Consider the following 19,217-nt stretch of genomic DNA (forward strand, 5'->3'; position numbering starts at 1 on the left):
TTTGGGCTGGAGGAGCTACAAAGATCCAAGACTCTGCAGGGTGTCCTGGGGCCTCGGGTGGGTTGGTGCTGGGCTGATCACACAATGTGATAAAAGTGTAAGTCTCACGTGGTGGACGTGGAAAGTAGGGGGTTTCATGACAGGAATTTTCCTTAATTTGCCACTGTGAGGATTTTGAGCATTTTCCAGAGGTAGAATTGTGAATAAATAGGTGAAGAATGTGGGGGGGGGGCACAGGAGTAGGTGGGCATATAAAGGGGTAGGTGGGTGGGTGGATGTGGGAGTGGCTGGATGGTGGTGGGTGGATAGATGGATATACTGGATTGATGAGTGGGAGGGTAGGAAGATGGGTTGTATTGATGAGTGGGTGGGTGGATGGAGTTGAATAGGAAGATGGGTGAGTTGATGAGTGGGCGGGTGGAGGGTGATGAATTTGATTCCTGTTCAGATGTGTGAGCTGGAACAATCATTTTTCTGAAAACTGTTTTCCTTTGGAAAGTACACTATGTAAAAGTTTTCAAAAACCTCAAATAATTTTATGGCTTATACAATACACATACACACACCCCAGCATCCTGAAGATGGTCATACAGTACTGATGTAATCCTAATGCTTTTGGCTGTGGCTGCTCAGGAGCTCTGAAATCTTTCAGTGAGGCGCAGGATTGGGTATTTATTTTAGAATGTGATTCCCTAAACTCCCCAAGCAACAAGAAATAAAACATTAACGCTATGGGATTTGTTTAGTCTCTCCCCTCTGAGGAGAGCCTGAGCTATTGGTATCTCAGCTCAGAGCTCTTTTTGAGGTAGGTTTCCCGTTCTGACTGTAGCTGTGGGTAGGTGGTGTGACACTGTGGCCTTGCTGCTTTGATGGTAAGCAGAGTGTGAGCTGGAGGCTCTTGATCACTGACACGTGGATGACACTGGATGCCCTGAAATCTTTATGGGTCAGTGAGGTCAAGGGCAGTCTGCACAGCTGTCCGCTAGAGGTCTAGGTCTGTGCCATCCCTGAAGGGAAACCCATCTGTAGGTACCAGCTTACCTGTAGCAATACAACCCTGTTGTTGGTCACAGCCAATAAATCCAGCTCTTCCCATCAGCCATTAAGTCTGGGATATGCTCTATGCCAAGAGTCTCATGTATGGAGGATCTCTAGTTAGTGGTATTGCTGAGTGATTTAATCACATGGGCTCTAGCTACACTAGGGAATTAATGATCATTGATAGTTTCCAGCATGGAGACTGAACCCATAGCCTTGAACATTCTAGGAATGTAACCTGCCTCTGAGCTATATGCCCAACTTACTGCTGTCCCTTGTCATTATGCTTCAATGGGTTAAATGTGCTTGTCTGTGTCAGCTGTTACAGAAAGCTCTCCTGTCCAAAGTCCACACACCTGTCTGGCAGACAGATCGATGCAATCAGCGATTGGCCTTGCTGTCTATACATCTTTCAGCCTGGCCAGTCGTTCATTAATCCTGATGGCTCTCAGGCGCCCTGGCATAATTGATTATTGCTTCTCCAGGAGAACAAAGGAGGCTTGTCATCCAAGAGCACAGGGGTGCCCGCAGGGCCAGGGCCAGAGATGCTTTCAGGGGCTTGTCTTCCACCCCGTCCCTCCCCCAGAGCAGGACTTTAGACCACACAGGGACATCATCTAGGACAGTGATACTAGTGGCTGTGTTGGCTTCTCCACTCCATGCTTACTGTGACCTTGCTGAGGAGAGGCATTGCAGATTCATTCATGCCTGAGATGGACACTCACGAGCTTCCAGGGCTGTGAATGGTAAGATCCTCGCAGCCAGGTTCCACATAGGAACAAGGATGGGCAATAGGACAAAATTTTTGGGAGAGCAGAGCCAGGAACACTAGTGAGTGGGTGCAGCTGGTTCTCAGTGGATTATACGCTGCTGACACACCAGAAGTGAGGCAGCTCCTCTGCAGAGTCAGGAGTCTCAGGTTGTCAAAAGAAACACCACAGACTGGGAGACTCTGAGACTGGAGGCTGGCTATCTTGAACTTGAGATCAACATTTCCGGGGCTGAAGATATGGCTCAGCCGGTAAGAGCACTGACTGCTCTTCTGAAGGTCCTGAGTTCAAATCCCAGCAACTACATGGTGGCTCACAACCATCTGTAATGAGATCTGATGCCCTTTTCTGGTGTGTCTGAAGGCAGCTACAGTGTACTTATGTATAATAAAAAATTTTTTTTTTAAAGAGATCAACATTTCCATCATAGGGTTGGGCCTCCTGGGGTCACCTTACAACTGCGCTACTGTGTCCTCCAGAGTATGCCAGTGCTTCAGCCTTATACAGGGTCCTACTTAATTCTAATTAGCTCTGCCCCATCTCCAAATCCAGTCACCCTGGGCAACAAGAACTTTAGTTGTATGCATATTGTGGATATTTAGTTCTAATGATGGAAAGTCCAGCAGACCAAGGCTCTGGGGAAAGACCAGGGCTGATGGCCCCTGTGGCTGGGATGGTAGAGAGGGAACAGGTCTTGGTGGAAGCAGACTGTGCAGGCTTCCGTTTGCTCTGCAGTAGGGGCCTGGCTCTCCCCTCAAGGTAGAATCTGGGGAGTTCAGGGAGAGAGAAGGCCGGGTCTGACAGAGCGCTGGGGAGGGACAGGACCAGTTAAGAAGTGGTCCAAGCAGGGTGTGGTAACACAGACATGGAATCCCAGCACTCTGGAGGTGGAGGCAGGAGAACCCAGTGTTCCATGTGTGTCTGGTTCCCTACGTAGGGTAGAACTGTCTCAAACAACAAAATAAATGGCTATGCTCAGTGCAGGGAATGTGTTCTTCTCTGTCACTATGCTGGTTGGTTCGTGTCAACTTGACAGACACAGGCTTTCCTGGGAAGAGGGACTCTTAATTGAGAAAATGATTTTCTAAGGTTGGCTCATAGGCAAGTCTGTAGGGCATTTTCTTGATTAACGTAACGATTGACGTGGGAGGGCTCAGCTCACTGTGGGTGGGGGTAAGAAAACAGGTAGTCCTGGGTGGTGTAAGAAAACAGGCTGAGCAAGTCAGTACACCAGTGTTCCTTTGTGGGTTCTGCTTCAGTTTACTGTCCCAAGGTTTCTGCCCTGATTTCCCTCCATGATAGATTGCAACCCTGGAGATGAAATAAAAATCTTACCTTCCCAAAAGATTCTGATGTTTATCACAGCAATAGAAACATAAGTCACGCAGGCTTCCCTTTTCATGTGTGCTGTTTTTATGCTAGATGAGTGTCCACAGGCCAGTATGAACTTTGACCTGTCTGCATATCCTGTAGCTTAGGTACCAAACAACATGAAGCAAGGATGCTGTGTGGCACATGGAAGTGTTGGTATTGGCTCTGCTAAACCCAGGCCTGGGTGAGCTCCAGACTGGATGTTCCCTCCCAGTGGGCTTCCTAGTGGTGGGTTCCATATGAAGGGCTGAGCTTACTGTGTGGCCTGTTACTCTTCACCAGTGTGATTGGACAGGGTTTCGCAGAGGTGGTGGTGTTCAAATGGGTCCAAGACCTGCAGGCATTAACTCTCTAGGAGGAGAAAAACAAGAAAAGGGGATTGCTCCTGAGGGAGTGTGGCAGTTTATTATGACGGATTAGAAGAATAATGGCTGTTCAAAAATTAGCATAGTGAACCTTGAAAAATAGCCTATCACTTCTGGTGCCAGAGTGATGATAGCTTGGGTTGTTGCCAGGATAACTGGGCTTCCCTGTGTGAGGGAGTCTGCATTTATTTTAGCTGCCCTGATCTTTTTTTTTTTTTTTTTTTTTTCCCAAGACAGGGTTTCTCTGTGTAGCCCTGGCTCTCCTGGAACTCACTTTGTAGACCAGGCTGGCCTCAAACTCAGAAATCTGCCTGCCTCTGCCTCCCAAGTGCTGGGATTAAAGGCATGTGCCACCACACCCAGCTAGCTGCCCTGATCCTAAGAGTGACATGTATACCAGCATCTGCCCTGATTTTTTTTGGGGGGGGGGGGTCTAGTTTGTGATGTCTTCTGTGGGTAGCTCTAACACAGAGGCTCAAAGCTAATCCATAGAACGGCCATGCTTTCAGGACCGCAAGAGCAGCCTCTTTTCCTCTCTGGCCCTTGCCTCTCACTGGGCGGATGAATCGCCTCAGATCGGAATGCTCAGTGACCAGGAAGAGGCACTATTTGAGGATTAGGAGGTGTGGCCATGGAGTAAATGTGTCACTGGGGGGTGGGGAGCTTTGAGGTTTCAAAAGCTCAAGCCAGGCCCAGTGGCTTGATCTCCTCAGCTCCGTCTCTAGCACCATGTCTGCCTGTATGCTATCATGTTTCCCTCAATGATGATAATGACTATACCTCTGAAACCAATTAATGTTTATAAGTGTTGCTGTGGTCATGGTGCCTCTTCACAGCAACAGAATACTAAGACCATGGGAATGTGGGCTCATGGGAATGTGGGCTCATGGGAATGTGGGTGATCACTGGGTTGACCTTACCTGCAGATGTGAGACCATACCTTAGGATACTGTTTCTGCTGCCTGGACATCCAGTGGCTCCTGGCATGCCGTCTGTTGATGTGGTGCCCGAGGGGAGCAGGGTGAATCTGCTGGAATGGCCAGAGCCGAGGACCCTTGTGGCTTAGCTCTCACATCCCTGGCCCAAAACAGGCAAGGTGTTCTGCCTCAGCCCCTTAGGCCTTGTTTCTGTTCTGCAAGACTGTGAACAACTGTCTTCTGCCCTTGGTGGCAGTGACAGTGCACTTGGCCCCGCCTCTCCCACATGCCACATTCCTAGTCCTAGCCTTAAGAACATGCAGTACACAGACCAGAAGAGGTGGCTCAGGGGTAAGACTGCTTGCTGATCTTGAAGAGGACCAGAGTTTGGTTCCCAGAATCTGGATCATGCTGCTCCCAGCCACCCAGAGCTCCAGTGCTTTCTTCTGGCTTCTGAGTGGATTCTAAGTGTGCTCCCCTGGAGGGAACTCAGTTTGGAACTGAAAAGCAGGGTGGGCGGGCAGCCTGTGGCTGGGGTGGACGCTGCTCTAGGGTCCACCAAAAAAAAAAAAAAAAAAAACAGATGTGCTGCCTGTACAACTGGCCTCTGCAATGTGTTTACTCCAAAGATGACTGATGACACCCGCCAGTCAAGCTCCTGCGAGTGACTGTTGCTGAGGTACAGTGGGACAATGCCAATCATAAACCAACGTCTACAGAGCCCTTGTAAAGCCCAGGAGACACCAGGGAAGCCAGTGTGGAAAGAATTGGAGGTGATAAAGGGGTGGAGCGCAGTGTGGCCTCTTCCTCTGAAGTGAACTACAGCTCCCTGGAAGAACAGGTCCCATGTAACTTGCTATGTTCATGAGACCCCTCCTCAAGGTTACACAGCAGTAACAACAGCTGGAACAGGATGCTGGCCAGCTGAGCTGACTTAAGTTCTGCAGGGGCTCCACAGATTCAGCTTTTGACAGTCCCCACCAAGGAGGGGTGACCTTTTCAGCATCTCTGAGTATCCATGCTCCTGTGAGTGAGCCCCCTAAACTCACTGCTTCTCTAAGTTAAGTCTCGAGTAAGACCATTTGGTCTGTCATCTGTGCCACTTCTGACGTATTTGCTCATGTCTCCTCAGGAAATAACACAAACACTTTTCACTTTATTACAGACATGAAGAGCCAGCAGTTTTGCTTATGGAGCTGGGGTGGAACCCATGCCCTCAGATCGTGAGGCACAAATGATGCTCCGCTGCATCCCACAGCCGTGCATCCTGCCTTTAAAATGAGTGTTTTCACATGAATTAGGAAAGCTGGGAACGGAAGACCATTTCCAGGTCCTTTACATTTTGCAAAGTGGAAAAAGCGCATACAAGCGTTAAGCAATTCTCTTGCCTTCAGGCACAGGAGCGCATAGATGCTGTGCCAGCCCATGATGCTCCTTGCCCAGCTGTGTTCTGAGTGAGCTGAATAATCAAAGCAATACTTTTGTTTGGGATATGGAGGGAGGAAGACAATGAACTGTGATTGTTTAGGCCTATAGTGAGAACAGGCAATATTATTTACCAAACGAGTATTCAGAAGTGACCAAAGAACAAGTTAGCTTCCATGAACAAACCAAGGGAACCCCATGTCCTTATGTTCCCTGTTTCTGAATGCCATGCATATGGCTCACCTTCACCAACAGGCAGTATTGTGCAACTGCATGGTAGGCAGGTCAGCGGGTCTGAGGGTAGCCCAGCCAGCCGAAGGCATGCTCCTGCACACCCATCAAATGCTTTTACTGACCCATCTGCTCAAGTGTCTGCAGGTACAGAGACCTGGAGGGAACTAAGCCAGCTTCAGGCACTGTGTGTTGAAGCTGTCCCCTTCTTTGCTAGCAACGGCCTCAAGTAGGCTCTGCTTCTTTTGCATGCTCCTTGAGGACTCCAGCTCGTACATGGTGGTCAGGTTGAAGAGCACGCTCTCGTGCAGGTAGTGCCTGGGGTCCTGCTGCACCATGGCCTCCAGCTGCCGCAGGGAGTCCTTGAGCTTTCCCAGGTAAAGCAGACACACAGCAGCATTGTTGTTGGCCTGGAGCAAAGAACACGTGCTCAGGGTGGCGCACACACAAGCCCGTCTGTCTTGGTGGTCCCTGGTCCCCATGTCTCACCAGACCCTTTGTGGACCTCTTTAAAGGCCAGCCCAGGCCAGGCCAGGCCAGAGCAGGAGTCTGGGATTACTGGTCAGCAAAAGGTAGAGGGGCCCGTGGGGTACCCAGTCTGCATGTCTTACCACTGCATTTGTTGGGTCCATTCTCAAAATCTCTGTGAAGAACTTGTGAGCTTCTGCGAAGTTATTCTGGCCAAGGTACAGAAAGGCTCTGGAAGAACACAGCAGAGAAGGCAGTGAGCACAGGAGAGCCAAGGGTAAGTTTCACCATGTACCATGGACACATCAGGCACGTATACCAGAGTGGGTCGTGTGCTCTCCGATGGACGATGGAGGCAGTGGCTTCAATGCTGACTGAATCGTCAGACTCACTGGCAAGTCTGCCATCCAGGGTCTAGTCCAGATGCAGTAGCTCCAACCAAGGCTACTCCTGGCTTATAAACTGACCATGTTCACTTTCTGCTGTGGTCAGAGCGGGGAGCATGAGCTGGGCATATGGGACTCAGGAAAGCTGATGGCAGGGTGACACACTGCTGTAAGGCTATACTGAAAACAAGCTTATGTTCGGATTCTAGAAGAACAGCAGCTACCTGGCCTGAGAGTTCTGAGGACAGGGACGTCAGACTAATTGTGGGCCAATGAGATGGCTCAGCAGGTTGAGTCTCCCGCTGTCCTTGGAACCCCAGTCCCACAAAGCTGCTGGGGTTCATGCGTGTCGGAGCCAACTCCCCACAGTGGGCCTCTGAGCTCAGCATGCATGTGTATACGCACAAACACAGACACACACACACACACACACACACACACACACACACACACACACACACACACACCAGTAAGTAAGTAGAAGATATTTACCTGTTCATTAGGACCATTATTTTACCCTGCAGTCCATCCAACTTCTGAGTTACTTTCTCAACGTCTTGAAAATATTTTTCAGCTGTTTTTATGTCTCCGATCTGCTTTAACAAAGTTATCCAGTCAGGTTAGCTGACAGGTTAAAAGAGGTAAATGTAAAAATCACAGTTGTTCCCAGTATCATGTCAGAAGAGGAAGTTCCCTGTATGTTATACAGGGGATCCCAGAGCCCACTCAGTGAGCAGGAGACATTTAAAGACAGTCTCAGGTTAACATCCAGTAATGAAATCAAACGGTCCACCCAAAGTGTCTGGTGCTTCTCGTCTCTGACAGCGAATTATGTTAATATGAATGCCTGGTTCAAGACTTACAACTTAGCAGCTGTGCCCCTGAGAATAAATTCTGGTGTAGCACTCAGTAAAAACAAACTTTGGTAAAACACAACAAGCCTAAGTCAATTTCTGAGATTATTTCTGCCTGAGGACAGAGTAGATACCATCAGCTTGCCAATTTTAAAGTAATATTTTGACCATATAATATAGAATCCTACTATAAAAGTAAATGAGCAGACCTTTTGGTATCCTTTGTGAGGAAACCATCAGCCCCCTCAAACAAAGCAGGGCCCCTTGGTATGGGCACCCAGGGAGAGGAAGGGAACTCATACTCTAAGGCAAATGAAGTTTGGACTCTTCCTCTAAAAACTCAGCCGTGGCTCTCCATCAGTGCTGGGAAGTGTCAGGAAGCTGTGGAGCTAAGCGAGCTGGCCAGGCCCTGTTCGTGCTCTTCTGTTGCCTTAAGAGTCTGAAGGGAGCCCAGTGCTCTAAGTTAGGCTTGCAATAAGAAGTGGAAGACATAAAGGGCCCTGTTACACAGCAACCTCACATACCAGTAATAGGCAGATGAACGATTCACATATTTAGAGCCTGTCTCAAGCCCCACAAAGCATCATCTTTTGACTGCACTGGACCTTATTATAATGAACACTGTTTGCCTCCTGCGGCCTGGAGGATCTCTGAGGATTGAGCTATATGAGTGATGATTTTGGTAAAGTCCATTTTCTGTATTGGGAGGTTTGTGCTGACTTTCTCAGCCTAGTGGTTCTCCCCTTTGGCCGCACCTTGTCACTGGGAACACCCTTGGGTTGACTTCTGCCTTAGGTTGTATGTAGGTTGTATGTAGAGAGCCAGTGCCTGGGAAGCAGATCACTAGCTACTTATCTGCAGGCCTGTTTTTGGAACCAGAGTGATTCTAGACAGGGGAGGGCAATACAGGGGAGACCGAGCCTGAGGTCCTACACTGCTTTTAAGCAGCAGGGTAATAGACATTTAGAATGACCACTGTATCCCAGCTGGGGAGGCAGAGCCCCTTGGCTCTCTGCACTGACCTGGACTCCACTCAGCAACGGGCACAGGGGAGGGGTAAGTGGAAGGAGCTCTCCCTAGCTTGGGCTCATCTGACTGGCTGAGTTGGGGATGGGTGGCAGCCCTGGCTGAAACACTCCAGCCTTTCTCACCGATGTTCCAGCAAAGACATCACTCCATTTGTTCTTTGTCCTTATCACTTCTAGCCACTCAATGGCTCATAAAATAAACAAGAACAGTTTTTGTATTTCCTGGGGAGGGGTTGACATCTTTGCAAGCTGGAGGCTATTCCCTTCTAAGCAGTTTTCTTGAGGTCTGACTGCTGGCTGAGCTGCATGTATACAATACAGATATTTAATGTGATGTCTAGGACGTATCAGGGTGTACAGTGTCATCTGTCAGGTATCCTTGGGCTACTGTGTACCACTGTTCCGCACTTGCTACTCATGGCTGCACTTTGAATTGGCCACCCCCATCTGCTATGCTGCCTCCATCTCTGACAAGTTCAGGCCTCTGCTGCCCCTCCCCACTGTTCCAGTAGTCACTCCCTGGCTCCTCCCCAGGCCTCTGCTGCTCCTCCCCACTGTGTTCCAGTAGTCACTCCCTGGCTGCCTGCAGTCCCCTACAGTATGGCACCTTCCTGGCTCTCCAGTGAACTCTGACAGCCATGGGCCTCTGGCTTTGAAGTCAAGTGGTCATGAGTATGCTCTTGTCCTGCTCCGGACAGCAGAGCTGCTTTCACACAGTGGCTTCCCTGGGCTACTGCACTTCCACTGTGGTTCAAAAGCTATCTTGCTGGTGTGAGTGATGACCTCCCAAGAGCCATGTGAAAAGATGCAGAGGGGCCGAGTCTGAGCAGAGAGAAGTAACTTCAAAGGATGAGTGCTGCAGATGTCCAGAGTCTACGTTACTCTGCCTTTGGACTGTCTGAGACGCTCCTGGGTACGGGCACCTCCAGCCTTCTGCGAACAGGCTTCCTCAATGTGACATCCTTCTCATGTCCACTTCCCTCCCCTAGCCACTCTCCACCTGCTTTCTGAACAGAAGGCACCCATGGTCTGCAGGATGCTGTGTGTGACGGTGACATCCACAGGCCTGAGAGTTTCAAATATGCAGATGCCACCTGGCCTCTCTGAAGGCTGGCAGGGAGTGTGGGGAGGAGGAAGTCAAGCTGTGGGGACAGGCAAAGGCTTTGAGAGCTCCCTCATACCTGGGAACTGGATACCGAAATAACAAACCCTTTACTGTGCTACCGGCCTGAGCTGGGCTCCAGCTGTCACGTGAATGGCACACAGTCAGCACAGGTGACCCCTGCTCACAGCCAGACTTGCTCTACGTTCATCTCAGAAAGAATGAGCACTGCTTCAGAATAAAACACCCTGAAAGATTACAACAGGGGGTTTGTGGCCAGGAGACATAGCAGAGGCTAGGGGAGGGGCATGTGCCTCTGGGACATTCATATTTGTCAAAGCTGTCTTTCTCTGTGGTCCAGCAATTGTGAGGTGATAAAGGAATGGCCCTATTCTTAGGTCACACAGCACTAGAAAAACCTTAGAAACAAATATAAATACAAGTGAGAAGCCCGCAGCCAAGGCGCATGGCAATATTCCAATCCCCCCATGTGACGTCATCTAGGAACCCACTGTCTGTCCATCCATGATGTCACCAGACTTCGCCACAGCCCTCTGCGCTTTGTACTAAAGCACTTCTAGTCCCACACTTTAGTGTTGTATAGAAAGTGCTTCGCCCTGTTTGCATCAGTGTCTGCTTTTCAGGACTCAAGTGTGCTTCCCCAGACAGAAACCAGGCACGGCCACTGAGCTCACGTCCACATTTGGCTTCACTCACTCGGAGAGACAAAAATGGCTGTGGAAGGGCTCACTCTGCTGACTTGTCAGGGTGGGATGGCCACGTATCTTAAGCCTGGCCATGTCACACTGATGAAGATGAGCCTGCTGGGATGGCTGCAGTAGAAGGCTGCTCCTCTTTCTCACTGAAGACAGGGCAGTTACTCCTGTGCACTGAGGGTGAGGGAACAGGTACAAGATGCAGAGCCAGCATCACATTGCTTGCAGGCCAAACTCAACGGTGCCCAGGAATCTTGGCCTTGAAGATCTGCTTTCTTTGGGCTCCGATTCCTTGGCCCAGATACTATATCTCTTGTTTGGAGCAATATGTCCCAAGGACTGTACCTCTCCTTTGCATTGGACCCTGAGATGGAGCATGGGCCTCTAGCATTCCTCTCGGCTGAACAGCCCAGCCCCACTACACAGCAAACCTCCTTCCCTTGTTTTGTGCCCTTTCTCTGGCTACTAAGGACACTACTACTCCTCTTTGCTCCCGGGGTCAGCACTGGCCTGTATCAGCCCCAGGCTTTCAAAACCAATGAGCCAGGGGCCTCCTCTGACTTGGGATCCCATTCAGGATGGAGCCAGGCACCCTCTTCATTGTCTTCCCATACACTCAACAGCAAACAGCTCCAGCTCAGTGAAGAAGCCAGTCGCGTCCCTAAGCATTCCTTATGTCATGTGGCTTTCACTGTGGAAATGAGGGACACTTATCCTTGGGGCCACTGTGCCCCCCCCCCCCCAAATATCAGATTCCCCACTCTGCACAAGTACTTTCAGTGTTCCCAGATATGTATGCAGACGGCCTCCTCCTGTGTTCTGGGTCTTCCAAGCAGGAAAGCCTTGCTAAGGAGTCAGGGAATATAGGACTCCAGTACCCATGAGTTCCAGACTCCCACATGCCAGGAAGGCATTCTAGCTACAGATGCTGTTAAGGTGTGGTGGCCATGCAGGCTGCAGAACACTGCGAGGTCACGAGTGTAGCAGTGCCATGTGCCAGAGTGGGTGGGCTCTTTCTCCTCTTGCCATCAGCTGTTCTTAACCACACCCTCTTTCCCCAGATTTAGAGCCTCTCCAGGGACAAACACACAAGGCCCATATCCTGGGCAGCCTGGGAGGTCCTGATCCTGGGACTGACAAGATGATGTACCAAATATTAGTGAACCGAGCCTATGCATTGCTGCAGCCTCTGTGTCAGGGTGCACTTGAGTGTTCCCTCAACACAGCAGCTGCAGTTAGCAGATGACCCTAACTGCAACAGGACAGAACACCACACAGCAGAATCATTGCAAAGAACACCTAATGGTCACATGAATTTGAACTGAACTATTTCCCTACTACTGCCTGTTTGCATGAGTTCTGAGGGGCAGAATTCACAGGCAACCTCACAGGATTGCAGCCACTGCACTCAGCCTTTGGGCTGTTAGCAGTGTAGCCAGTACCTGGAGGAGAATGCGGCCGATTCCACTCAGCAGCTGTGGCTCCTGCTCCGGGTAGTACTTGATTACTGTGAGGTAGGCATCCACAGCCAGCACATAGTCCTATGGTAAGAGACCAAAAGCATGTCGTGAGCTGGAGAAGCTGTACAGCGCTTTGCAGTGCATTATGGTCCAGGGATACACACACACACACAGACACACACACACACACACAGCTGTGGGGGCAGCAGGCTAGTGCTAGACCCCTCCCACCAATGGTGGTAGGACTGAGGACTCTGAATTCTGTGTGACATACATCCTCTTGTTACCACAGGGCTCTGGACCTAGCATCTGGCCCAAAGGCTGCTTTTTGCTCCCACTTCCTAAGCAGAAGCCAGAGATCCCTGTATTTGGTCCCTCCCTCTTTTCTGGCAGAGCTGTTGTAAGGACTCGTAGTTCTGCACCATTTCATCCTTCAAACACATAAGCCACACTTTGAAAGTGTCTCACTTTTCTGTGCTCAATATTGAGGCAAAATACCTGCATTGAAATGACCCACCAATCAAGTTTACTATGACAGTGAGGGCATATGGATGTCACTGTGACCTATAATGACATGTAGTTACTGCTGCTCTATAGAGGCAGGTGTCCAGAGGCACTGAAGGCGCTGTGGCCTTGGCGTCTGTATCCTGCAGATTGAGCTTTGTCTTCAGTGCTTCAGCTCTGTGCACCTTCCTAGCAGCAGCCTCACACCACTCCTGCCTGCAGCCCCTCCTTGAGGCTAAGTCTCTCTACCACCCACCTAGTATCCACTTCCCACTTTTGGTCCACAGTACAAAAAGGTATGAGAGTTGGGTTCAGTGAGAGGGTTCAAAGGTCAGCTCCTCCTCCAGCCTCTGTAGCGTGCAGCCGAGCAAACACTGTGGCAAGAGCCGTGCCAAGCACTTGTTTCCTCTCAGTTACAGCTCATGGTGACCAGTCCAAGGCTGGCACTGCTCATTTCCTCCTAACCATAAGATTCTGGGAGGTATTTCACTTCTCTACTCTAAACTTTAAGTTTCCTCTAAACTGGGACTACAGCGACTGAGCTTGCTAATTGGGAGGTTATAGAGACAGACGACAAGGAAAATTCCAGTTTGGCAGGGGTAAAAAAAAAAGAAGACTCTCCAGTCTGGTACCTTCAAGTGCAGCTCGTTAAAACTAATTTTATTCAAGGCCTGATGCTCACAAGGAGCCAGACCACACATGCCTTGATTTCCTCTCCTACCACGTTTGCTGCCTGTCACTGCGGCCCCGCCCAAGGCCAGCCGGCCTTATTTCTCATTGTGCCAGCAGGTGCACGTGGATGTGTGTGTGTGTGCATGCACCATGAGGTGTCAGGGGAGAAGGCAGCCTTTGGGCAGTCAGGGTCATGGCTGAGGGGACACGGACACGCCACCCTGTGCGACTTGAGGGCCTGCTCTCAGGCTGACCAGGGTCTAGCCCATGGCCCCTAAGGTCCATCCTGGTCTCCTCCTCCAACCTGGTACGTACCCTTACGTTTTATTTCACCGAGCAGAGGGCAGGCTGTGCCGAGTCACAGTACTGCATCTGATCACAGGCCATCGTGACCTAGGCTCCACCCTGCTCATGATGCTTCTGATGGACAGCTCATGGAGGGCCAGGGTGCATGGCATGGAGGGTCAGTATGCCTCAGGAGTAAGCCCTGCTAGGATCTTAGATTTTTTTGATTGGCATTGCTGCCTTTCAAACTTGCCCTAGGGTCAAGGGTACATGCTACTGAGAATGGCCCAACAGAAAAGAAACAGGCTATAAATATACCCATTATATATAACTTTTTTGAGACTGAGTCTTACGGTATAGCTCTGTACAGCCTGTAACTAACTATAGAGACTCAGTTGGTCTTGAACTCTCAAGAGATCCATCTGTTTCTGTCTCCCATGTTGGTGTTAAAGGTATGTACCACCAGGTTCAGTTTTGATAGGATTTTACAGTTCTCCTAGGAGGCAGGGTGGATCCACAGGTTTGGGACTGATCCGAAAAAGCAGCAGCAGAGAAGGGGTTGTCAGGCAGGTGCTATCGGCATCAGTGTCAGCATGTGTCAACAAGCCTGGGGGCGGTTAGAGGGAGTGTTCAGGGCTGTCACTGACGGCCACCTAGTTGGCTGTTAGTCAATGAAATCACTCATTCTGGGAACCTGGAGGCCAGCTGACAACAGCTTCTTGTAGTGTGTCCGCTCTACTCTTCTGACTACACTGACCTGCCCTTGAATAGAAATACAAACACTCATATGTGGGCAAAAGCATTCTTGCCTGACTTGCACCTAAAAACTGCATTGGCTGAGAGACTGCTAAATTGTATTAATGGCTGTTCTGTTGCCAACAAAGGCTTTATGTAGTGTTTTCCAAGCAAAGAGGAGGCACCCTGTGTGTGGCAGGCTCTTCCCCACAAAAGAGAAGCCACAATAGTCAATGCTGTGTGGGAGGTATAAGGACGTGAAGCTGAAAACTGTCCAGGTATCTTATGGCTACTGTGAAACCTCAGGATATCACATTTATGAACGAAGGGCTTTGTCTTGCAAGCGGGTGTTCCTGGAAATATATAGTGGGACTCTCAGAACTAGAACATATGAGCAAATTTCTTATCATTAAAAGGCTGATTAATTAGGTCATTGTTAGCTGGCACACAGGCCCCAGCTATGCAGCCCAGCTACTGTGGCAATACTTGTCGTGTCCACTAGATGGCAGCAGACTGCATGTGCTCACATCCACTTTCCTTACAGCATTTCTTTAACTCATGAAAATCAAGATTAAATCAAACTTTTAATTTAAATTACATCCATGGAGAAAGTATTTTTGAGACATGATAATCCGTCCCGTTCAGAACCTTGGGTGACAGGATGTCACAGGCAGACGTTTGGTGCCTGTGCCTACATTGCTGGCGGTGTCACTACTGCAGTAAAACAAAGGAAAGCGTTTTTTGTTACACTATTTTCTAACAGAGTCTCTCAGAAAGGCAAGCTGAGTGCACTGCAGCTGAGCAGCGACTTCCTCCCTGAGCATCTTCAGCCTGTGGCTGGGCACCACCAGTGCTGCAAGCCTAAGAAGGCAACCAAGGCTCAGAGACTTCAGGAGACTGGAGGCTCCCGGTGCCTTCTCAGGCTGCTACAGGCCACAGCAGTGAGGAGAGGCAGGCCTCACAGGGGGCGGTGGGACAGAAGGAAGCAGGCCCCTCCTTGGCTGAGGGCTGCAGCCCATGGGGAGGTGGGGGAGGCTCTGCAATGATGTCACCAGGGAGGTGGATGTGGGAAGATACCAGGAACAAAGTGGCCCTGTGGCAACAGACCATGTGCAAATATCTCACACAGAACTTCTAAAAGCTGTAATGTGTTCAAGAGTCGGAAAGAGCTGTGAGGACAGCTGGAGAGGTTTTAGGAAACCCATTCTTCTGTGTCAAGGTCACCTACTACAAGAGCCTGTCTACACCCAATGTCACACGTCACCTGTCTGCAGAGGTGCAGAGGAAACACACTGTCCTATGGCTGGGCTGTGGTCACAGACTTTCCTGCCAGGTCCAAGGAGCTGGCCACGTGGAGGGCTGCCAGTCGCTCTAAAGCGAGGAGCACGCTCTTCCCCTTGGTAACCTGCCCGCTGGCGGCCGCTCAGTCAGAGCAGGACGACCTTGGCTGAGGATGAGCTGATGAGCCGTCTCACCACAGCTCGGAAGGTGTTAACAGCGCTGCTCTGGGCGTCTGCTGCTGACAGATTCCGTGGCGGCTTCAGTGCCTGCCTGCAGCTGGCAGCAAGGCCGCCAGCTCTGTGGCAGGCCACCCGTGCCCAGGGCGGGAGGCAAGCCAGGCATGGGATGTATTTGAAATGAGAGAGAAGCTGAAAACCCGCTGGCAGGGCCCACGTGGAGAATGGACTGGAAATTCAGTGACTGACAGCCCGGCAGAGCTCCCCGAGTCACACTGGCTCCTCAGGTGCACAGCTCGGGGTGAGGTCCTCACAAGAGGGTCTGGTGGGAAAGACTGCCTTCAGATGTCAAATCCATCAATCATTAAAAAATGACCCTCACAGTAAAACAATCAGAACAAAGGTGAGATTTTCTGGATGGAGTTCAGAGGAAAACGCCCATTTTCGGGCGGAGTGAGCAGTTTTAATTAGACTGTTTAGACCTAGGCCCGTGCAATTAAATTCAGCAATATAAACTGTTTTCTGTGGAAATTTTACAACGACAAGTTAGGCCCCCAAGTGTGAGTGAACTCTACTGAGCAATCTAGGCCACACTGAAGACTGCTGAGGCCCACGGCTCACTTCCTTGTCAGGCCTATTGGAACACGCAGCACTTCCTTGCAGCCTCTAGCTGACACTGTCTGCTAGAACAAGGTGCTCTACAGCTCAGCCGCCCACATACCTTCATCAGGAGCAGACAGTTTGCCATGGAGTACAGCACACGGCCCAGACGAGACCTCCACAGCTGAACAGAGGCTGCGGGAGAGAGAGGCGTGAGTGTGCACAAGCAAGTGTGCTCCTGCGAGCTGGCAACTGCTACACTCTGGGTGCTGACACAAAGCCCCCCGCCTCCCCGCCTAACCTTACCAGGCCTCCCCAAGAACCGGAGACAGAGGACAGTGTTCTCAGTGGGATGCCCAGAGTGGGCTCCCATAAGAGACCATCTGCACAGATGCAGCAAGAAATATAGCCCAGCTCAAGCAGTCATCAGGAGCTCACTTCTAAGCCACAATCCTAAACCTGTGAACACGTCTGATGCAGAGACAGCATCTGCTGCCCAGGGCAGAAGCTGACCCATGCACATCGCCTGCTCGTGTCCAGCGGCTGCGGAGAACCCCGGGCCTGGTGGCAGTTTTAGTCCCTACAACCTGGAACTGACCACTTCCCTAGGCCTTTAGTTTCAGATTGGAACAACGCTGGTCTGCCTTTTTCACAGGCTTTACTGAGGATGGACACCAGAAGTGGCCATAAAAGCGCTCCATGAGAGGACAGGATAAGTCCAGTACCCACCGCTATGGATGCAGTAGACCGTGAACAATGCACCTCTGCTCACATCTGATACCGGCCATCTTCTGTTCTGGTTCAGAACCTTCACTGGCCATCTCTTTGGTTTTCACACTGGTTCTCCCCCTCTGTGTTGGAATGATCCCTTCACAGACATTTGAAGTGAGGGGAGGGCTGACTGATGGTTCCTGGGTCATCAGGAGTAAGAGCTGAGCTGGGGACTACACTGCTTACATCAGCTAGGGCAAGCAGATACATTCATACCTTTGGGTGTCAGAGCCTAGTTAATAGCAGGATATACTCATGTAAATGTACACACACACGTCACACATGCACACACCACATATAAATCACCCACACAGCACACATACACACCCAACCCTTCAAATCCAGGGAATTATAAACGTGCTGAAAGGGACTGGCATGTATTCAGCATGCTGTAGCCAGAATAACTGCTGTGGTAGATATGTGTACACAAAGTTACATACTGGGGATATAATCCCTAAAGCCACATGTTGATGGTATCTGAAATGGGGGGTCCTTGGAAAGGCATTGGGAGGTTAGGTAAAGTCCTCAGATGAGGCCTTATCACAGTGCTGGAGGTTTTATTCACTTATTAATTATTATTATGATTTTATTATTATTATCTTTGTTTTTTTTTTTTTTTGAGACAGGATTTCTCTGTGTAACAGCCCTGCTGTCCTAGAACTCACTTTGCAGACCAGGCGGGCCTTGAATTCATAGAACTCTCCTACCTCTGTCTCCTGAGTGCTGGGATTAAAAATATACGCCACTGTGCCTGGCCTCACTGGCAGTTTTATAACAGAGCTAAGAAGATGCTTCCTTGTCTCATCATGTGATGCCCTGTACAATGCGGATGATCTCACCATATGCCAGCATCATCTCATGGACATCCCAGACTCTAGAACCGTAAATCCAGTACTACTCTGTCCTTTATAAATTAAACCAGATTTGGGTATTTCATTACAGCAAATGGAAAGAGACTGAGACATGATCTTAGAGGCTGATCTGCCCCTGCAGTCCACCACGTGTCCATAGGTGATTGCCAAGGTACCATGGAAGATCAGGATGTTCAGCCACTGACAGTTCACACTGTGGCCCACTTCCCCTCTTCCATGCAAATCTGCGCAGGCAAATGAAAAGCCCCCAGTGCACCGAGGAGCTGGGTTGGGCTGTCCTCAGCCCATGTGTACTTCTCATTACTGGGTAAAAGCCCACGTCCTTCCTCTCACCTATCCAGAGTAGATGCTACAGGGGAAATGGGTGAAGGGGACATCCACTGTTGGGTAAGAGTGGGGACCAACTATACTGTTGAGCCTTGCATATCCGAGCGAGTGGTGTTCAGCCAACAGAAGGGCAATGCTCACCTTGCCTGCTTTCCTGGGTGACGCTGCTCAGACCACCATCTTCAGCTAAGCCTTGCTCCAAGTTGGCCAAGATCTGCAGTCATTTCAAACAAGGACAACAAAACTGTAAGTGGATTTGTGGCTACACTGTCCTCATATATTTCAGACACAGCAAATTTCTCTTGGTGAAAACCAATCAGGCAAGGAATGTTCACAAGAGATGCGTCTTTTACATTGTGATGTCTACCAGTTACCAGGAGGTAACGAGAAGAGCAGGCCCTACTCTCTGGTGGAAGGTAGAATTTAGGCTTATGAGACTCATAGAGCCTTCTCAGACACTGAACACTGTGGGCGTTCAGTTTTTCTTTTCATGAAAAGCTGTACACAAGAGTGATCAAGTGCTGTGGGAGCATCAGCCCCGCCTTTCTCCGGGGTGCCAGTGAGCCTCCAGCCTTTTCTTCAGCACTGGGTCCATTTTGTAAAGCTGGTACTTTGCATAGTTTTGATTGTTTGGTTAAAACCTTTCCATTGTTTCATCTGTATTTGGGTTTTCCCTGAAAGAAAAGCTTCTATGGTCCCTGTGACACAGGGAAAAGATTTAGTATTTTATTATTACTTTGAAGGGCAGGGTGTGAATATATGTTAAGAGTAAAGACTATGTGTAGGAGGAAAACAGGCATAATGTTCATGGAAAAGGTCTTCATGCAGTCTGTCTGCTCTGTGGAAAACCCAGCCTTCCTCCT

General features: G+C 49.9%; 1 protein-coding gene across 10 annotated transcripts in view; it reads right to left on the bottom strand.

Annotated features, from left to right (window-relative positions):
* Nucleotides 1–5,589: 5,589 nt before the first annotated feature.
* Trappc12 (trafficking protein particle complex 12) overlaps nt 5,590–19,217 on the bottom strand; it is a 59,866-nt gene continuing 46,238 nt past the window's right edge. For 4 of the 10 annotated variants that reach the window (NR_165042.1, NM_001377007.1, NM_001161410.2 and 1 more), the window contains 6 exons: nt 18,496–18,568; nt 16,506–16,579; nt 12,114–12,212; nt 7,464–7,564; nt 6,729–6,816; nt 5,598–6,527 (listed from right to left, as the gene is read on the bottom strand). Coding sequence is in view for 6 of the 10 variants with exons in the window: in NM_001377007.1 (NP_001363936.1) it covers nt 6,285–6,527; nt 6,729–6,816; nt 7,464–7,564; nt 12,114–12,212; nt 16,506–16,579; nt 18,496–18,568 (678 nt within the window). In the remaining 4 variants the exon portion in view is untranslated. Of the gene's footprint in view, nt 6,528–6,728; nt 6,817–7,463; nt 7,568–12,113; nt 12,213–16,505; nt 16,580–18,495; nt 18,569–19,217 lie in introns of those variants that run through there. The other 6 variants (XM_006515059.2, XM_006515057.2, XR_003950034.1 and 3 more) reach the window with 4 other exon arrangements.

The sequence above is a fragment of the Mus musculus genome, chromosome 12, assembly GCF_000001635.26.
Source record: "Mus musculus strain C57BL/6J chromosome 12, GRCm38.p6 C57BL/6J".
NCBI classification, from domain to species: Eukaryota; Metazoa; Chordata; class Mammalia; order Rodentia; family Muridae; genus Mus; species Mus musculus.